Source organism: Strongylocentrotus purpuratus, unplaced genomic scaffold (assembly GCF_000002235.5).
Source record: "Strongylocentrotus purpuratus isolate Spur 01 unplaced genomic scaffold, Spur_5.0 spur5_scaffold_6, whole genome shotgun sequence".
In the NCBI taxonomy this organism is placed as follows: Eukaryota; Metazoa; Echinodermata; class Echinoidea; order Camarodonta; family Strongylocentrotidae; genus Strongylocentrotus; species Strongylocentrotus purpuratus.
Genome location: NW_022145612.1, coordinates 55,954,448 through 55,974,007, shown reverse-complemented (window position 1 = coordinate 55,974,007; position 19,560 = coordinate 55,954,448). Strand labels below are relative to the sequence as shown.

At 37.0% G+C, this 19,560-nt stretch overlaps 1 protein-coding gene across 18 annotated transcripts in view; it reads right to left on the bottom strand.

Annotated features, from left to right (window-relative positions):
• Positions 1-19,560, bottom strand: part of LOC581599 (CLIP-associating protein 1) — a 92,046-nt gene that overhangs the window by 46,165 nt on the left and 26,321 nt on the right. For 17 of the 18 annotated variants that reach the window (XM_030973429.1, XM_030973428.1, XM_030973430.1 and 14 more), the window contains exons 10-11: positions 6,657-6,703; positions 246-327 (exon numbers count right to left, since the gene is read on the bottom strand). In XM_030973429.1, coding sequence (XP_030829289.1) covers positions 246-327; positions 6,657-6,703 — 129 coding nt within the window. Of the gene's footprint in view, positions 1-245; positions 328-1,129; positions 1,558-6,656; positions 6,704-19,560 lie in introns of those variants that run through there. The other variant, XM_030973446.1, reaches the window with a different exon arrangement.

Here is a 19,560-nt window from a genome sequence, read left to right as displayed (position 1 = left end):
CCTCTTTTGCTTATAACTTACTACTCTACTTTCTAACTTACATTAATTCGAACATCTTTTCAATATAGTATACATCAGCTGACCAATAATTGTTTAACAGCATTAACCTGGAGGCCTAGATCATTGTATGTTGATTTGAATGTATGATTTGTGTATTCTGATCATAATACACATTTCAGCTTTATCTTTCACTGTAGGTAGGTACATGTAGTACTAGTAAATTAAGATGACGATGCCCTTCCTACCTGTTGATGGTCTACTGATGGACTTTCGTTGTGTTGTGGATGTGGTAGGCCTCTTAGCAGGGGCAGTTTTTTGTGCAGCAGCCTGTGGATTGACAAATACTAGATTATTACACAATCCTTTATGATTTCAAACCCCCATGATGGGTGTATTCAAATTGAAGCAGATTGCAGATTTAGCCATCTTCAGTATAAACAAGGGTTTAAGCAAGGGGTCAGCCAAGATAAACTGGTATTAATAAAGCTTTAAGGTTTACACACAAGCAGGGGTACATCAAATCACAGCAAGTATGCAGAAAGGTTGGTTTACATGTACCTTGTTAATACATAAATCTTGTTATTATTTAAGATAAGAGTATTGACAACAGAGAAAAAAAGATTATAAATAATAAAGACATTGCACCAATTATAGATATAAGCCATCAAAAGATATAAGACTATAAATATTTTGTGTGGAATTGTAAGGGAAAAAAGGAAGAATACTTGAAAAACAAGGAGAATACTTCTAAAAAGGAGAAACAAGCAAAAGATTTTGTGTTAACTGCACTATGAGTTACAATAACTTGGTAATAATATATTTTTTTAACAGATAAAGATAATTGGTTTAAGAGTTTAACAATGATTACCATAAGTTATGAGTTAGTAATGAGAGAGAATAAAGTGTGCATACACCTGAAACTTTCATCTACATGTAAATATGAAGTGGAAAAGTTAGTCTTGCCGATGATTGTATATTTTTTCTTCGTTTCAACTACCAAAATGAGATCATGATCAGCATTGACTTCAACCTTTCATATTGAACTACAAGAGCTCCCATTAAAGGTCAAAAGTCAGTAAGATTCACACTGCAAGCATTAGTTTTCGAGGCAAAAAGTGCAAGCTCTCACCTCAGCTGCAGCCCTCATGGCCACTTTCTTAGCAACAGCACTTTTGGCTTTTACATTCCATGACGATGTAGAGGTGTCGATTTGAGATTGCCGAGATTTTTTTGACTGTTATGGGTTATGAAGTGGTGTCGTTTGTAAAAGAGCATGCAAAACAAAATACAAATCATAATAGCAAGGTGCAAAGGATGTATATGCGTGGTTCTTTTACATGTATTATAAGAAGGGATATCAAGCATTGCATGCTTTTTTATACAACAAAGAAAAGACATACTAGAACTTTTATACACTATTAAAGGCCAAATAAATAAAAAATCATATTTAGCGTCCTGCCTTTTCTTCATTATTTCTTTACAAAATGGCCGCTAGGTACATTTAGCGATGTCAAGCCAGTCGGGCTATTTTTCAAGATGGCCGCCAGTATTTATGTTTTATTTTTGAAAAAAATTCGAAAAAAGATAATTCTAGCAGTGCTGATGTTTTTTCATTAAAAAACTAGATGGAATTTTGACTGCGCGCAGTCGAAAATGATGCCTCCGCCATAGAGCAATTTAAATAATAGTGAGGTCTCTTGCTTTGCGCAATTTCTCAAGACGCGTGCCAAATTTCGAGGCAATCGGCCCCTCCCCCCCCCCCCCCAGTCAGGGAGGTGCTCAAAATAGCCCAGTTAAGTACGGGTTAAGTAACGGAACATATTTCAAGTGGTTCTTGACATATCATGACAAGTCCTATACATGTAGTCTGAAATTTTCAAGTTGACCTCTATGACCTTTGACATACATGTACTCCAAAATCTAATCTGATCGTTTTCCTATGGTGATATATATACTATCCTTAAGTTTGAAGTTTAAATCTCCAGTGGTTCTTGAGATATTATGATAACAATCTCAATGTATGGAATTTCATAAGTTGACCTCTGTGACCCTTGACCTTTGACCTACGTGCTCCAAAATCTAATCAGATCGTCTTCCTATGGTGATACATACTATCCTTAAGTTTGAAGTTTAAATCTCAAACGGTTCTTGAGATATCATGATAACAATCTCAATGTATGGAATTTCATAAGTTGACCTCTGTGACCCTTGACCTTTGATCTACGTGCTCCAAAATCTAATCAGATTGTTTTCCTATAGTGATACACACTATCACTAAGTTTGAAGTTTAAATCTCCAGTGGTTCTTGAGATATCATGATAACAATCTCAATGTATGGAATTTCATAAGTTGACCTCTGTGACCCTTGACCTTTGACATACGTGCTCCAAAATCTAATCAGATTGTTTTCCTATAGTGATACACACTATCACTAAGTTTGAAGTTTAAATCTCCAGTGGTTCTTGAGATATCATGATAACAATCTCAATGTATGGAATTTCATAAGTTGACCTCTGTGACCCTTGACCTTTGACATACGTGCTCCAAAATCTAATCAGATCGTCTTCCTATGGTGATACATACTATCCTTAAGTTTGAAGTTTAAATCTCAAATGGTTCTTGAGATATCGCGCTAACAAACTCAATACAAGGAATTTCATAAGTTGACCTCTGTGACCTGTGACCTTTGACCTACGTACTCCAAAATCTAATCAGATCGTCTTCCTATGGTGATAAATACTATTCCCGAGTCTTAAGTTTAAATCTTAAATGGTTCTTGAGATATCGCGCTAACAAACTCAATACAAGGAATTTCATAAGTTGACCTCTGTGACCTGTGACCTTTGACCTACGTACTCCAAAATCTAATCAGATCGTCTTCCTATGGTGATAAATACTATTCCCGAGTCTTAAGTTTAAATCTTAAATGGTTCTTGAGATATTGTGATAACGGTCAAACGGGACGGACGTACGGACGGACGGACGGACGGACGGACGGACGGACGGACGGACGGACGTACGGACGGACGGACGTACGGACGGACGGACGTACGGACGGACAACCCGAAAACATGATGCCTCCGGCACCACCTTCGGTGGCGGAGGCATAACAAAAAACAGGCGGCCTCAAAAAAGGAAGTGAGCGGGGATGGTAAACATTTTTATGCCTCCGTTACGAAGTAGCCGGAGGCATTATGTTTTCGGGTTGTCCGTCCGTCCGTCCGTACGTCCGTCCGTCCGTCCGTACGTCCCGTTCTCGTGATCGCGTTATCTGAAGAACCGATTGATGGATTCCTGCCAAACTTTGGTCATGTATGTTACTTGCAGAGCCGATGAACTGATTAGATTTTGGGGTCACGAGGTCAAAGGTCAAAGGTCACAGGGCTCATTATGTATGCAAAAACAGCTCGTGATCGCGTTATCTGAAGAACCGATTGATGGATTCCTGCCAAACTTTGGTCTTGTATGTATCTTGCAGAGCCGATGAACTGATTAGATTTTGGGGTCACAAGGTCAAAGGTCACAGGTCACAGGGCTCATTAGGTATGCAAAAAGAGCTCGTGATCGCATTATCTCAAGAACCGATCGATGGATTCCTGCCAAACTTTGGTCATGTATGTATCTTGCAGAGCCGATGAACTGAATAGATTTTGGGGTCACGAGGTCAAAGGTCAAAGGTCACAGGGCTCATTATGTATGCAAAAATAGCTTGTGATCGCATTCTCATTAGAACAGTTTGATGGATTCCTGCCAAATTTCGATCATGTATGTATCTTGCAGAGCCAATGAACTGAGTAGATTCATGGGTCATGAGGTCAAAGGTCATGGGCTCATTATGTATCCAAAAATAACTTGTGAACGCATTCTCATTAGAACTGACAGATGGATTACTATTTAACTCAGGACATCTTGCAGAGCCAATGAACTGAGTAGATTTTAGGGTCATCAGGTCAAAGATCAAAGGGTCATATATGTATATGAGAAATTGCTTGTAATCACGATATTCTGAGAACCTCTTAATGGATTACAATTGAACTTGAATTTGAAAAATTTCTTCTGTTTTGGTTTGTAAAATTGCTCTATGACGGAGGCATCATTTTCGACTGCGCGCAGTCGAAGTTCCATCTAGTTTTATATTATTTGGCCTAATTAACTTTTAAGGGGGTACTTAAATATAAAAAGAAAATTACAAAAAGAAAAAATACACAAATCACTTAACAAAAACAGGTTTAAGATTCCTATCATTCCTATAGATATTAAATACGTAGACTAAATATAATATACATAAATGCTACATAAAATAAAGATAATAAGATATTCATATCTATATGAATGGTTAGTAGCAACAAACAAATAATCCCTCTAAATAAAAATTGTATATTTTATCTGTTACATGAGCGTTATGGCTACGGTATACATTCTTTGGAAAAAGAAAGGATTTATATGAGACAAGCAACAAACTTATCTCAAAGTTAATACATCCCTTATTAGATTAAATAAGTTATGGAATATCACTGATGTGTATAACATGTATGGAACATACAAAGCAAACATAAAACTTGTACAATGTACATGCACATAACAACAAAACTGAAACAAAACAACTTACACTTTACATCATATACATGCGTACATGTAGCTCACAATGACATGGTGAATTTTAGACACGATACAAAGCATTGGAACGAAGAACTTGCACTGTCATTCTATACAAATTTCACAAATTTTCTACAAAAATTGTTTCCTTTGAACAATAAAAGCTAAGGTGAAATCAAACGAATCCCGGACAACTCGCCACAAAGACAACCCGCCCCAAGACAATCCGCCACAATACCCTGGACATCCCGCCACAATATCCTGGACAACCCGCCACAATACCCTGGACAACTCGCCACAGCCTTTTCGGACAACTCGCCACACTTTTTTCCCCTCATGATTTCTAGATCTAAAATCCCCCATCTTAGATGAAATTGTCATTTTTCATGATTTTCGTGCTTTTATAAACACAGTTATGGCAGGAAACATGGAAATTGTGAGTATTTTGAGAGCTGTTCTAAAGAATAAAGATGATTTTCCTTGCGCTTGCAACAAGAATCTATTTTGGACGAACCCAAGCCAGGCGTACTACGACTACGAGTTACGACTACGATTTTTAAGTTCATGTCTCAGGAAACTTTTTAATGGTAGGAATATGCTGCTATGTATCTTTGGCGTATCTTTACATTCTAATATTACCTGCCCCCCCCCCCCCCCATCAGTACGCCAGTGCTTCCAGTATCCTACCATAAAAAAATTCTGGGACAGAAAAATGCAGCTGTTATAGACCTCTAGATCAAAAGTATATTATTGTTACAAGGGAAATCAACTTTATTCTTTTTAATGACTGTTTATAAAAGCACGAAAATCATGAAAAATGACAATTTCATTTCAATATATATTATTGTTACAATTAGGGAAATCAACTTTATTCTTTATTCTTTGTAATGACTGTGTTTATAAAAGCACGAAAATCATGAAAAATGACAGTTTCATTTCATTTTAGATCTAGAAATCATGATGGGAAAAAGTGTGGCGAGTTGTCCGAAAAGGCTGTGGCGAGTTGTCCAGGGTATTGTGGCGGGTTGTCCAGGGTATTGTGGCGGGATGTCCAGGGTATTGTGGCGGGTTGTCTTGGGGCGGGTTGTCTTTGTGGCGAGTTGTCTGGACCCCAATCAAACTGCCAATCAATATCTCATTCTCAAACCGTAATGATGTAACTCTACTATTTTCTGCTTAAAAGAGTTTTGTTCTTCTTGTCTTTCTTTCTTTCTTTCTTGACTGGTATTAATTCTTAGATCATTTCTGGAGGTGTGAGCAGACAGCGGAGTACAAAGAATAGCAACAAATCTTTCAAACTCTAGGTATCAGTGCTGCAAAATTCTGATAGTGTAGGGTTTTTATCTTTTGGCTAACATGCACTTAATGAAATGTATGGAGTCTAGTGATCAGAACTATAAGTAGTACACTAATGATGTGTTTATGAACTACAAGATGAGCTTATGGTGTTGCAATTTACACAGTGAACAAGTGATTAATTCATAAATGAAGTTATTGCTTCATCAATTGATGAGATAAGCACACAAGATGGATGATGGGTGATCAGTTTATTAAAAGGTGTCAGGGTGAGGATGTTTATTTTCATTTTGGGGGGAGGGAGGAGGCAAGATCGAGTCCAATATACACTGTACCTCTTCATCAATGAGTTTGATTTCTTAAAAATTAAACAAATACTACTGTTTTCTTTTTTATGAATGATCTGTGATTATGAATGTGATAAATTGAAGGTGAATTAATGTGATAATGAAAACAAATAAATGTAAAGAATGCTGTAAATTCATGTCTGCAATGATTTTGATGGTGATGATGACAATGGTGCACAATGTTCCAGTCATAGTATTCAATCATAATTAAATTTTCAACTTGCTATGGGATGTCACTAAATCTCTTTAAAACTATTTGTTATCAATATTGTTTTAAAGCCAAGAGCAAAAAGGGCAGTAACTCATATCATTCAACAGAGTGAACACCTTTCTGGCTTTCAGCAGACACAATGCTCATGCACTCCTCATCAAATGATTCTAAGTTAGCAACCACTATACTGATTATGGAATACTTACAGGCTTACTGTCTGTCTCATCTTGTGATGCTGATGGTTTGGCAGGAGCTGAAATAAATAAGAGAGAAAAGGAAAAAAAGGATTACTTCTATGAAATAAAGCCTGATATGTTGTTTTGACAGAATCCCATTTATACAAAGAAGTTGCTGGTCTTGAACTTGAAGCCCCAGTTCCAGATCTGCATACAAATGAAAACTATTGTTTATGAATGATGGTAACTAACAAAGAAGAAAAGGAATGTTCTGCCTAAATCAATTATTCTAAACATGATGTACGGGAGTAAAGAGCAGTTTATTTTGTGTACCAACCCTAACCCTTAGTGAGATCTGTTTTCCATGACATTTTATGCAAAATGTATTTTAATTGTAACGAAAGATAATGACTCTTTTTTACCTTAATAATCGGATGCATGATTATGAAATAATTCGCATGCCTGCATGGTATTCAGGTCTGTAATAAATTTGAGTGCAATCCTACAACCAATATATGTTAAGAATAAATCATAATTGAGCTTCAGTTTCTAGCATTACTAATGAGTCTATTAAATGGCACAAAAAACATAAATCAGCATTACCACACTACTTTAATCACAGATCTTTATCAACAGAAAGGAATTATTAGAATGATTGCAATACTATTGAACTTCTAGCTATCAAAGGCTGTATTCTAGATTGTTATCTGGAGGAAATACTTTATCTGGGTTATCATTACTCGACATCAGTTCAAATAGAAATAAGCTTATTTCCACATGCACTATTCAATTAACAATATTAAAAAATATTTTTGAAAAGGCCATGAATCTACTGGTTTTTAAAAGGGTTTGTCTGCATGATTGTTAAGAAGCTTTATTTATATAGTGTAGATAAATATTACTGAAATAAATATATGGACTAATAAATAACTCAGAGACAATCTCTGACTAGAATAATCACTTAAGAAATGTACTCCTTAATTGGCAGCAAAATAGCAACATATAGCTGTATGACAGGTTTTCCTCATGACCGATACATATCAGCTAAAAGAAATTGATAACCACAGTGTAGATAAATATTACTGAAAAAATCAATGGACTAATAAGACCCAAGAGACAATCTCTCACAAGAAATAATCATTTAAGAAATGTACTTCTGAATTGGCAGCAAAATAGTAACATATACATCCTCATGACCAATACATATCAGCTGAAAGAAATTGATAACCTGCTTCTGGATTCTTCATATTTAATTACACTCAAAATTTGATGTTGGCTGCAAATGGGACATAACACACATGTGGCTGCCATTTCAATGGAAATTCAACATAGTTATCTCTGGCATGGTCTCTAATGGGTTAACCGAATCAAGGTTTTCGGCAGGCTATATTGAGAGCTAATTACAGCCCGGGTGTTATGTTCCACGATGGATCTCTCTAGCAGACTTATGACATCGTGTCAGTCGCGTGTGCATTCCTATATATCCACTCCACATGGTTAAAGGTCTGTATTCAATAAACACACTGCTCACATCTACCATGGTTCCAATTAAATGTCCTGTGTCATGTACAAGCCGATACATGTAGCTCAATCCTGTTGCTTATAATCTTTGTCACATAATACAAACTTCATACAAATATTGTATATAATCTGAAAAATATAGTAAGCAAAATGGTAACACAATGACTATTTCAATAGGGAAAATATTGGTTTAGTTTTAAGAAGACAGAAAGAAGAAAATTTGTTTTAGACAATTCCATAGCTATGATGAAAATTCATCTCTGTGGTTTAATTAATATGCAAGAAATTATTCAGACCACAGGAAAATTAATTGCTTTCCAGCTAAACATGCAGCAAGGTGATTTAATGCGCATGATTAAAGGGATCTCAATGTAATTTATCTGAAAAATCATGAAATAAAATAAATAACTTAATATCTACACTGTATACCGGTAGTGTAAATAACAACTATAGTATATGTTAAGCAAACAAGCAAACAAAAGGATAATATTAGGTTTGGCTATGGGGACAGTATTGTCTATTAACCATAGGCATCTGCTTCAGTAATAATATCATGAATCATCGTCATCAGAAATTTATCAAAAAATGACAATTTCACAGATAATGGAAAATAAATGAAAGAACCAAGCTGCCCAGGCTCATCTATTCGTGAGTCAATTACTCCGATACTGTCAACGAACGTCAAAATCAAATTGCTTTTTCATGGGATTGCGGAATATCTGCAAAACTTGGGCCTGTCAAATTAAACAGACGCATTGAAATAGATGACAAAAACGAGACTTGACAGTTACGAGTGGATAAAATTGCACTTTGCAAACAAACCAACCTTGCATTCCTTTAACTTGTTGGAATGGTATTGCGATGACTTATCGCCTGTAAATAGCGTGAAGGTCGTGACATCCACAGAAATAATTGTGTTATAATGAGCCATTATTCATATCCATTGCACTTTGTACATCTATACACAAACAAATGTCTCCTCTTGAAAGAGACTTTTCTAGAGGGAAGTGCAACGTACCCATGAAAAGAGAAGATTATTTTGGGTCTGTCATTAATAAATTCTACGATAATATGTCTTCAGAGACCTTCAATGCATTTACAGGAGCAATTACTCACTCCAAATAACTTTGCCATTTTTTTTCTTCAAAAGACATCAATGTCATTATTGCCCTTGCCTTCAAGCTATTACTCTTCTATCACACAGCATTCACAATTCACATGGTAGATTTTTTAAGTGTGAAGAAAACAATAAATCTAATCATAACTATCACCTCATAAATTTCATTTTTAATGACAAGTTGGTTTATGGGAATGATAAAAAGAATTCTGCAGGTACCATGCATCCTTGATCAACAAAAACATATCAAGGGGAAAAGATACAATGTAGCATCAATGCAGCTGAAGAAAATGAAATTCAAGGGTGAATTGAAAAAAGTCAAATTTAAGGTTGCACTGAAAAAGTGCCAGGATATACTTACGATATCTAGGAGTGAACAGCGACTTGCGTGACACTGGTATTGCCGAAGACTTATAATCCATGTTTGGTATAATCCAATAAAATTGTCAAAGCACCAAGAAATTTGATAAAATCTGCACAAGTAACTCAACAGATTCTATACACTGCCTAAAAAGCAACATATAAGCTCTTTCTCAAGAATCCAATAAATATTTCACAGGATTGGTGGGAAGACGATTGCATATATGAGACCTTTCTATCCCTCAAGAGTATTGATTGATTCCTTTTGCCTCAAGGAAAATGGCTCTGAATTAAAATCACCAGCAGAATACAAGTAGAAGCTAGTATGCAGCAACTGACATCATTGAGGGCTTCTTCCTGAAAACTTATGAGATGGTGAATAAATTATCTTGATGAATGGAAAAACTGTTAAGTTTCGACGTAAACAAACAACTCTTCAAACTAAAATGTTGTCACACAGCCAAAAACACAATTTGGTTTCCGAATGCAGACTGTCATGAAGAATCTCACAAGCTGGAACACAAATTCAGATGGGAGTAGCGTAAATTGGGAGAATAAGGTGACTAAATTGAATTCACATATGTCTGGCAGCAATGTTATCTCTCCCTGGCATGTATTCAGATTGAGACAGCACTCGCTGTGAATGAAGCCGTTTCAATCTCAGTCCTCATTATCTGCATCCTATCTCTACCTCGTCAAAATAAAACAAGGGCAGTCCAACATGAGAAGTAGGTAAATTGAATGACTGAAGTCGCCTGTACTTTTAAACATCAAACTGACAAGAGTAACACTATTGGCAGTAAGTTATAACTCAACGTAGCTTCCGCGTAAGACAAAGACCGAGCTGGAACTTCCTCTGATCACGGTTGAGTATAGAACCATGACTGAGCTAAGCGTTTAATCCAAGAGATGTCTTAATCTATGATCCATAATCCTGTCTTTAAAATTTCTGGCATAAAATGGGTATGGTAAATCCCCTCTGAGTCAAACCATCACGATGTCGAGTCAAGGTGCTCAAATGCTCGGGGTATCACAGATAGTCTGGATTCGGCAAACTTCAGTCCTCAAATTTGTAGGATTAGATTAGTTTAAAAAAAGTCTGACCTTGTGTGGAACGGCATCCACATCAATCAAATCCAAAAAAAGAGTGAGCTGATTAAAACCATGGGCTGCATCTCCTACACCTCAGACTGGATGTGACGAGCAATAGAATCTATTAGATAGAATGATGCATGCACACGCCCGCCCATCCAATGGGGATACATAGAGTCAGATGGTGGGGGGAGTTCTATATTGGTAGTGGAAGGATCCCCCTACGACAGTCACTCATCGATGGAGAATCTTGAGGGCTTCTGACCTTTCACTTACACAGGCAGAAGATGGGCAAACGGTGCAAAGACAATGATGGAATCTCACACGTTTGTCTGATTGATGCAGAGGGGTGGCTACCGAGGGTTCAACGAAATAAACACTGTCCATCTCATTAATTTTGTGTCGACCAGTAAATTGGATATCCTGCATGGGTCTGATTGATATTAAAAACAGATGAGCTAATGTATGTCATTGGGTTCCCTTCCCCAATTCATACACCAGTTGCAAGACTCTTTACGGTTCCCAGTTTTCTTAAAAATCAAATAAACAAACAAGGATGTTACAGTCTTATTCCAAGATACCAAACGTAGGCCTATTCCAAACTTCTTGAGCTGTAACAAGGCATGACAACTGAGGAGAAAAATATGATGTTGGTATTATCGTTTCTATCCAGTACAATAGCATATCAAGTTCAAGTTTCCACATCAAGACTACTACCACAGTTGAGAGAGAGGCCTAACTATGGATAGCTGCCTCTCAAGTTCTTTCTTGAGCTTTGTCCATCCCAAACTAGATCTACTTATCCAATTTACTTGACACTGTCATGAAGAGCTCAAACAAAACTGTTCTCTGAAATAGGCAAGAGTGAAAAACTGTCCTTTGATAATAGGCGTGAGTGATGGGACGGTCACGAACGATTATTTGAAGTCCTTATTACTTCATATGCAAAAGGCTTGAAAAGTTGGTAAACTGATACTTGTTGTTCAAAGGTCCACAAGGCTTGTTCAAACAGAATCTCTAATTCAATAACGAGAAACAAATCGAGAAGAATCTAGTTCTGAAGTCCATACAGCATGAAGTGCCTGGAAAAAATGTTTCTCACACTTTGCTTGTATGATTCAACTTTGAGCGTCTTGAGTAATCGTCTTGGGTGATGGCCTCACGAAATATAGATGTAAATGTACTAAATAACAATGTGAAGTATGCGCTCCAGCAATGCCCCTGTGGCTCGAAAGACCAACAGTCACAAACTAGCATCAAGTTCAATGCCAAAACAAAAATATCAACTCCTTCGAAGTAATACTCTACGATTTAGATGAAAAATGAAACATATTACATTACAAACACAGCAATGCAGTGTATCCAATTACATTCCAGTCTGCATGCCAGAAATGCGACACCCACAAATGTATTCAGTTATCTTTCTCTAGCACATCTGTAGGCAGTTTGGCAATGGGACGTGTTGTTGTGGTGAACAAGTGGGGGCCCCCTATTCATCAGCTGGTGATTTTTCTATTTATCATTTGAAAGTAAAAACAAAGCGAGTTGTGCACTGCAAAGCGCAAACAACTATGATATGAGTCAGATGATTCAGATCAATATGTCCCAGGTGAAAACAAATTGGATACTACTCCATTGTTATAACAAAACAGCTGCCATTTAAAAAAAAAATACAATGACATTATGATAGTGCACAGTATACCAAGACATGAATGCATTCAAAAACAAAATTATGCGTATTCTTGCCAATTTGGCATTTTTTGGCAAAATAACCTCAAATTTTGCTCTCAGTCCAAAAACAGAACATTAAATATGCGAACATATCAATAAAGGGCAAGCAAAAGTGGGTACACATAATTTGTAAAATACTGTTCACACTGCATTGAGTTGATAACATATTTTTCATTAACTTAGGTCATAATTTGGGGCCTTCCTGTCAATAATTCTGACAGGCAATATTATCATGCAACTCATGACAGGAATTTTCAAATTCTTGTAAAGTGAAGCATCTCCATAAATATTCAATAGCTTTCAAATAACTACTTCTAATAAATAACTACCCCCCCCCCCCCCCATAGATGAAGTTTTGACTGAAAGGCAACTTAGATAGGTAGTGCATTTGAGCATATCTTTTCATTTACCTGTCACTTTAAAAACAAACAGTAGAATAATAGAAGGTAATGAATTAAATCAACACTTAAATGGCCAGATTACCAAATAACATGGACTTTAATCTATATTGTACTCTTATAAATTCCATTCAAACCCGTTTATTGTTGTTGGGTTGGTGTATTGACAGATATATTGTGTACTTAAGGGCTTGATGTTTGGTGTCGCATCTCACACCAATATATGACAAATGTTTATATCTCCACCCACATTTGTTCCACTCCATCACATTGCTCATTCATTTCTTTCTCTCTCTAGGCGCATTTATACTGTCAAATACCTCATTTTGAAAAGTCGCGATGTTTCGTGCACCCGGTTACACTTGTGCTGAAACATCACCGACGGAGCTGTTCAGCGATGTTTTGGCGTGTTTCGGTCGGTAATGCGCATGTGCAGTCTTCCCGACCTTTGACCCCGGCCTGCTATAAGATTTTTAGCGCGCGCAATTTCCAGCTAGCGCTATAGCTAGCTAAATAGCGATACATCCCATGCGCATGCATGCGATATGTTTTGTTTATCTCGCGTGTAGTATTTGAGGCAAGAGTGGATAAGTTACGAAGTACGGACTACGGCTGCTGATTCAGTTTTCCCAAATTCAATCGAAATCTAGTAGTAAAAACGATATGGGAAGGTTAAGAAAATCATCGTTGTTAATTGTTAATTTCATGCTTTCACTCATTTCTCTGAAGCCCTTTTCCCCACGTTTGCAGGGACGCTTGGAAGTCTGGTGGAGGAGCTCTCCCTGCCTCCACATCGAAATCAAGAACTTCATCTCATCATCAGTCCAATGGGAATTGTTCACTTCCATATTAATTAATCTAACAAAACACTCAAATACTACTACTAGACAGATATGGCCAGACGGGAATAACGAAGATTGAATAAAGGATGAGTTAACGGAATTGGAACAAACGGAGCTGAATGAACGGATAACACGCGCGACGTTGGAAATGCTATAAATATCACACGGGAAGAACGTGGTTTAAAAGAGCGCGGGTAACAATCCGGAAGTGCCGGAAGTCACGTGCCTAACATCGCGATGTTACAACTGCGAGCGGTTATACTTGCCAAACACGCCAAAACACGCCAAAACACGCCAAAAGATCACACTTCGTTTTGGAATGTTTAGAGCTTGGCATGTCTGCCGGTAAAGCTTAGTTGCCCTTGGTAACATCGCGGCCAGGCTCCGGTTTGGCATTTTTTGGCGTGTTTGGATGACAGTGTAACTGCCCCTTCTATCTACTTATAGCTCCCTCCTCTAATGAATGTTACATCCTTGAGTCTTGACTCTTCCACCCACATGAATTACAAGTTTGTTCACAACGACTATTTTCTAATTCAAAATGTTGTTTTCAAAGATTTTGTACAATAAAACTCATTGGCAGGAATATCATTCATCCATGTTGTTCTCTCAGTTAATTCAGTGGCTTTTAAAAAACAGTCGAGGGCAAATCACCCTTAGCCCCTATCATTTTCTCTTCTGCTTATCCTGCCCCCATATAATATCTTGTCTTTTTATTCTCCTTCTCCCTCTTTCCTTTGCCAAATAGATATCGATTACTCATGCAAAATAGCATGTTTTCAGGAAGAGAAGGAATTAAAAACGCAAATGGATAACTTGCAACAATCAATGATGATTTCAGTGACTGTCTTGCATTGCATCCACTACCTGAACAACAACAACAAATGTATTAAAATGTAGATTCACATAAAACACTATACAGTACATGTAGCAGTCATGCTGCCGTCACTATAACTCAAAATTACATTTCATGTAATTTCTAGCAAAGTTTTGATAGAATTTTGAACATCTTGTTCTAACCTTACTTTTATCTTACTTCAACTCTCTTATAAACTAGTGCGGGTGTACAAAGGAGCTCATTTTCTTGTTATTAACTGAAACTGACACTGTGTCACCTTCTTCAAACACAGACTAAGGGAGCAGCAGATCTAAGGTGACATAGAATGGATCGGTTTTCCAGAAGTCTGTGGATTCTTCCACAGAGCAGAATACTTCAACATCTGGAGTGGTATTGGGTTAGCCTTTGTTTAAAGGGGTGAAATAATAATGAACTCATAAATTCAGTTTCTGCAAGTTTTCTGCATCTTAGAAGTTAGAAATGATGGGCATATAATTATCTGTAATAATGAAATCATGGATTACATTGATCAGTCAGTTGAGTGTCAAACCCTATCCCTGGTACCACATGATTATATTCCATAACTCTATGGAAAATGATAGGAAAGTGCCCCAAAGTGGCACTGTGGACATTTATCAAGACGAATCGTCTCGTGAGAGCCAGAAAGGTGAGTATCTTAAGTGCAGTGAGTTAAAACCCTTCTAGCTAGCAGAAGAAAATGTTGCCTCTTTTCTTTTTCTGTTTTTGTTTTTGTCTGCCTTCAAGGGTTACTTTACAGATGTTACTATAGAGGAGAACTTTTGATCACATTTAAGGAAACTTAGAATGTTTTCTTCATGGATGAAATCAGATCATGAAAAAGCCTAACAGAGACACAACAATGTTGCCATCATGTAGGGTCATGACTTCCTTATCCTCCTACTACTCTATAGACTCCCACAGGCCATTGCATAATGACCTATTACCATTCTGGGTTATCGATACCAAGCTGCTTGACACACTGTGATATCAGCAGAAACATAATTACATTTGGCATCCAAGCCAGGTGACTCATCTGCATCACAGCTCAAACATAGCACATTAGTATATTTCACTTGGTCATTATCTATTGGACCTCTCTCTCTCTCTCTCTCTCTCTGTATTCTGCAACTGTTTATTCATTCAATCTGCCCTACTGCTGATAAAGTAAGAGTGTTATAAACATGTACAATAAACACAGACACTCACGTATCATAAATGACGTGACTGTACAAAATTTTATCTTTAGCCTATGTGAAAATGGAAATTATGACGAAGACAAATGTCTCTCACAATTGGAATCTATATCACACATTTCACAAGTACTAAAAATGGAGCACTCAGAACTGCGATAAAGCGAGAGAGGGTGAGAGATTAGCGATAGGAGGAAATAGACATTGCAAGCCGAGGAAGACAGCCAAGACGTAATTTGGGGGGCCAGGAAGTTCTTGAGACTTTGCCTCACTCAAAGTGAAATCGCGAGCTTCCCGTCTTGTAAGCGTTTGAAGCAAGGCTGCTACTGACTGGAAATCTCCATGGAAATTAGATGCAGACTGCAGATCTTCAAGTGTACCTAGATTTGATATAGCGCTTTCAGTACGTGGCAGCCCTATAGCTGGCCTGGGAATTCCTTTGTTGCAAACAAATATTTCCCCCATATAAAGATTTTGCCAACGAAAATCTGCTTTCATCATCGAAACATGCGCATTATCTAGTTGTCTTACAAAATCTTTTGAACTACGTTTTACTTTAATACGATGACAAGGAAATAGCAGAAAAGTTGTCGTTATCTGAAGCCTGAGAATCTTGTGATATCTCATCAATAGAAAAAACATGTTGTCATGACAATATATCATCATGCGTTATGGGTGAAGCAGTATGTGGTACAGAGTCATTTTCTTCTTTAAATTCCCATTTTTAGCATATATAAATATAGGCATACAGATACCCGATGTCATCCCATGACTCAAAATTTATCAAGAACCAGATTTCCGGCCTCAAACAATCGTGATGTGTCAGGTGTGAAAATGAAATAAGGGGCTATTGTCTTTCCTGGTGACAGGTGGACCTAAGAATTGTCTAGACAATGAAACAAGGACACCTGCTACAATGGATGGATGGGTGGCTGCATGTTGCAATGGGATAAACACAAACCATGTACAAAAACAATAAGAAAATTGTTATACCCACCCCCACCCCCTTCCCCTAATTATTTTTGTGAGGGGGGGGGGGGGGGGCAGATGGATGGAGGAAGAGGCCTAGGGGCAGAAGTAGTTGAACATAAAGAACTACATTTGCATTTCCAGCCTATTTATTGGTTTCTGATCATGATAAACTCTTGCATGGGTGGCTGGAACATAACTGTTTGAATTATTATTACCATTTACAATTAAGTAGAGAAATGTAAACTCAAAACATGTATGTTTTCATTTAAATTTTGAACATTTTGCTCTGATTCACTAAGACAGTCTCACCAGAAAGTTAAGACAATCTATATCTTCATAACACAATTATCTGTAGAAACTTTACCATGGTTAAATGAGAGAAGCATACAATAATTTTTTAATAGCAAAGATATCCCAATTCTTCTTAATGCAGATTATAAGGGCAATAGCAACTTATTTCTATGTTCAGCATCTTGACAAGAGGGGGCACACTTCCACCTAAAATAATGAGTTAAGGACAGGAAACAGCTTGCCTTATGCTCATTAAGAAGCTACGTGTATTGCCTAGTAACAAGTGTCAATCAATATCAGCAAATTTCTGTGCGTAATTTTAAAGGTTATTTCATTAACCTATTTTCATTCTTTATCATGCATGTGAATAACAACTGTTGCGTTGTTGCCAATAAACTATGATCTCATAAGACCAAGGTCAATGCACATATGATTTGCTTATGTTTGAGTATATGCACCCCCTCCTAAATACAAGAAATATAAAAGGCTTATATTTCAATAATTCAAATTAGAGGATCAAGAAGTTTTTAAGAGGTTCCATCCTAGTGCAATTAAAATGTGAATGATTCTATTTACAGTTTAAAAACATATACTCAGAAATACTCAAAGGACAATGGCCCAAAAAATTAACTCTACACTTCAATGAAATAAGCAAATCATTTCAATTCTAAGGGGATCCAGAATTGAAGGGTTAGGGTCTGTTTACATTAAGAGTCCGAAGTTAAAAATTGGGCACCCTGTTCTTGTTAGTTTCAAGCCATGGGTATGAATGATTTCTTTTGATAAAAACATTTTTTATAAAAGTCATCATTTCTACTGCAAGTCTTCTCATTTGTGAGGAATACTAAAAATTGTACACCCATCAGCTGAAAGGGATTTCCTGCACAGACTGTACAAGGTACACTTTAATTATCACATCCTATGAATTGGTCTCCTGTTTGATTCCTGGTGACTCCAGTGGCGACCAACGATTGCTACGACAAATCAACTACTTATTAAATGTGATAGTGGCTTTATATGGAACAGGAGTGTCATGTAAAGTCATAATTGATTATTAGTATCACTTCCTTTCCATCCAAAAGGAGAGCCGGTAGTGATGCAGATACATCTGTTCTTTTCCGTTAAAAGAAAGGAAAAAAGAAACAGGGCAAGATATACACCTAACCTTTATATCTCTGATTATTTTATATTAATTTGAATTTAGATTGTGACAGCAAAAAGAAGTCCTTAAATTTGAAATTTAAAAAAATGTCTATGGCTAGCCTTCTCCTTCTAAACTTGTATGACTATTCTCCACACTGTACATATAATGGACTGAGTTTTACTCTACATGAATAAGTTGAATATCTCGATAAACTTCCATTTAAAAAAAAAATGCAAATAATCCAAGAATTGATGATACAAAGATTAAGAAATGTATATCTTTTCTAGCCTTCAAAAGATGTGTAATATGTATGTTCTTACTGCAAAAATCATTGCATATCTACAGATATTTATTTCCATAGGATTTGTTTGAAGAAAAATGATACTATTTGTTAACCCGCAAGTCAGGAAAATAACAAAGAACAATTTACCATTGTACCTTTATTTTGTTCAAGAGAGAATTCCATGAAGTAACTATTTAGAAAACAAAGAATCAATTAATGATATACATATATCCTCCTGTAATTACACATACAAAAATCTTTAGATATAATGACATACCTTTCTTTTTTATGTAAAGTGGCTTTTGTTTTTGTTCCTCTTGTTTCTTCTGTAGCTGATCCTTTGCTAGTTTATTTGTGCTCTTGTCCTCCTTCTTCTTAGGTGGTGGCACTGGTGGTGGATGGGTGGGGTGCTTTGGAGAGGGAGGTGGGGTTTCCTTCTCTCTAGCAGGTGGTGGAGGGGGAGGGGGCAGTGAGGGTGGGGCTGGCTTGGGTCTGGGAGGGGGTGGAGGTGGTGTCTTCTTGGGTCTCTTTGTCTGCTCCTCATCAAATCCTGAATCAGGGCTGTCCTGGTCCCGCCCCTTTCCGTTCTTCATAGTTTTCTTCTTGGATGGAAGCGGTCCTTTCAAGAGGCACTTGACGATCAGTGAAATGTCCTTCTCAAACTTGCCATCTTTACCACCAGAATCCTTACCAGAAGCCATTTTTCAAAATAAAGTACCCTTGCTTTTGTCCGAAATGTGTTGTCTAGAACAAACACCACACAATAAAGAAAGGAATGGCTTTCTATTTGTCTATGTAAACCACTATTTCAGTTCAGCAAAAAAAATATGCATACCGTATAGTTCGATATCTTTGAAGTCTCTCCTCTGAAAAGTTCCATAAACACAGCACTGCATGAAATATAAATCTATAATTCCCTCTCTATTGTTGTTCCACAAATTAACAATGACATCAGGTTTTATTTTCATTCAAAAAGTAGTCTACCAAGCAATCGTATAGTGATTGTGTTTCCAAACTTCAAACCAATATGTGCTGATTAAGAGAAGAGTTGCCAAAAGAATGACAAAACTATCCCTGACAAGGTCAAGTTGTGAAAGTTTTTTTTCTTCCGATCCAAGTGTGATAGAAAGAACA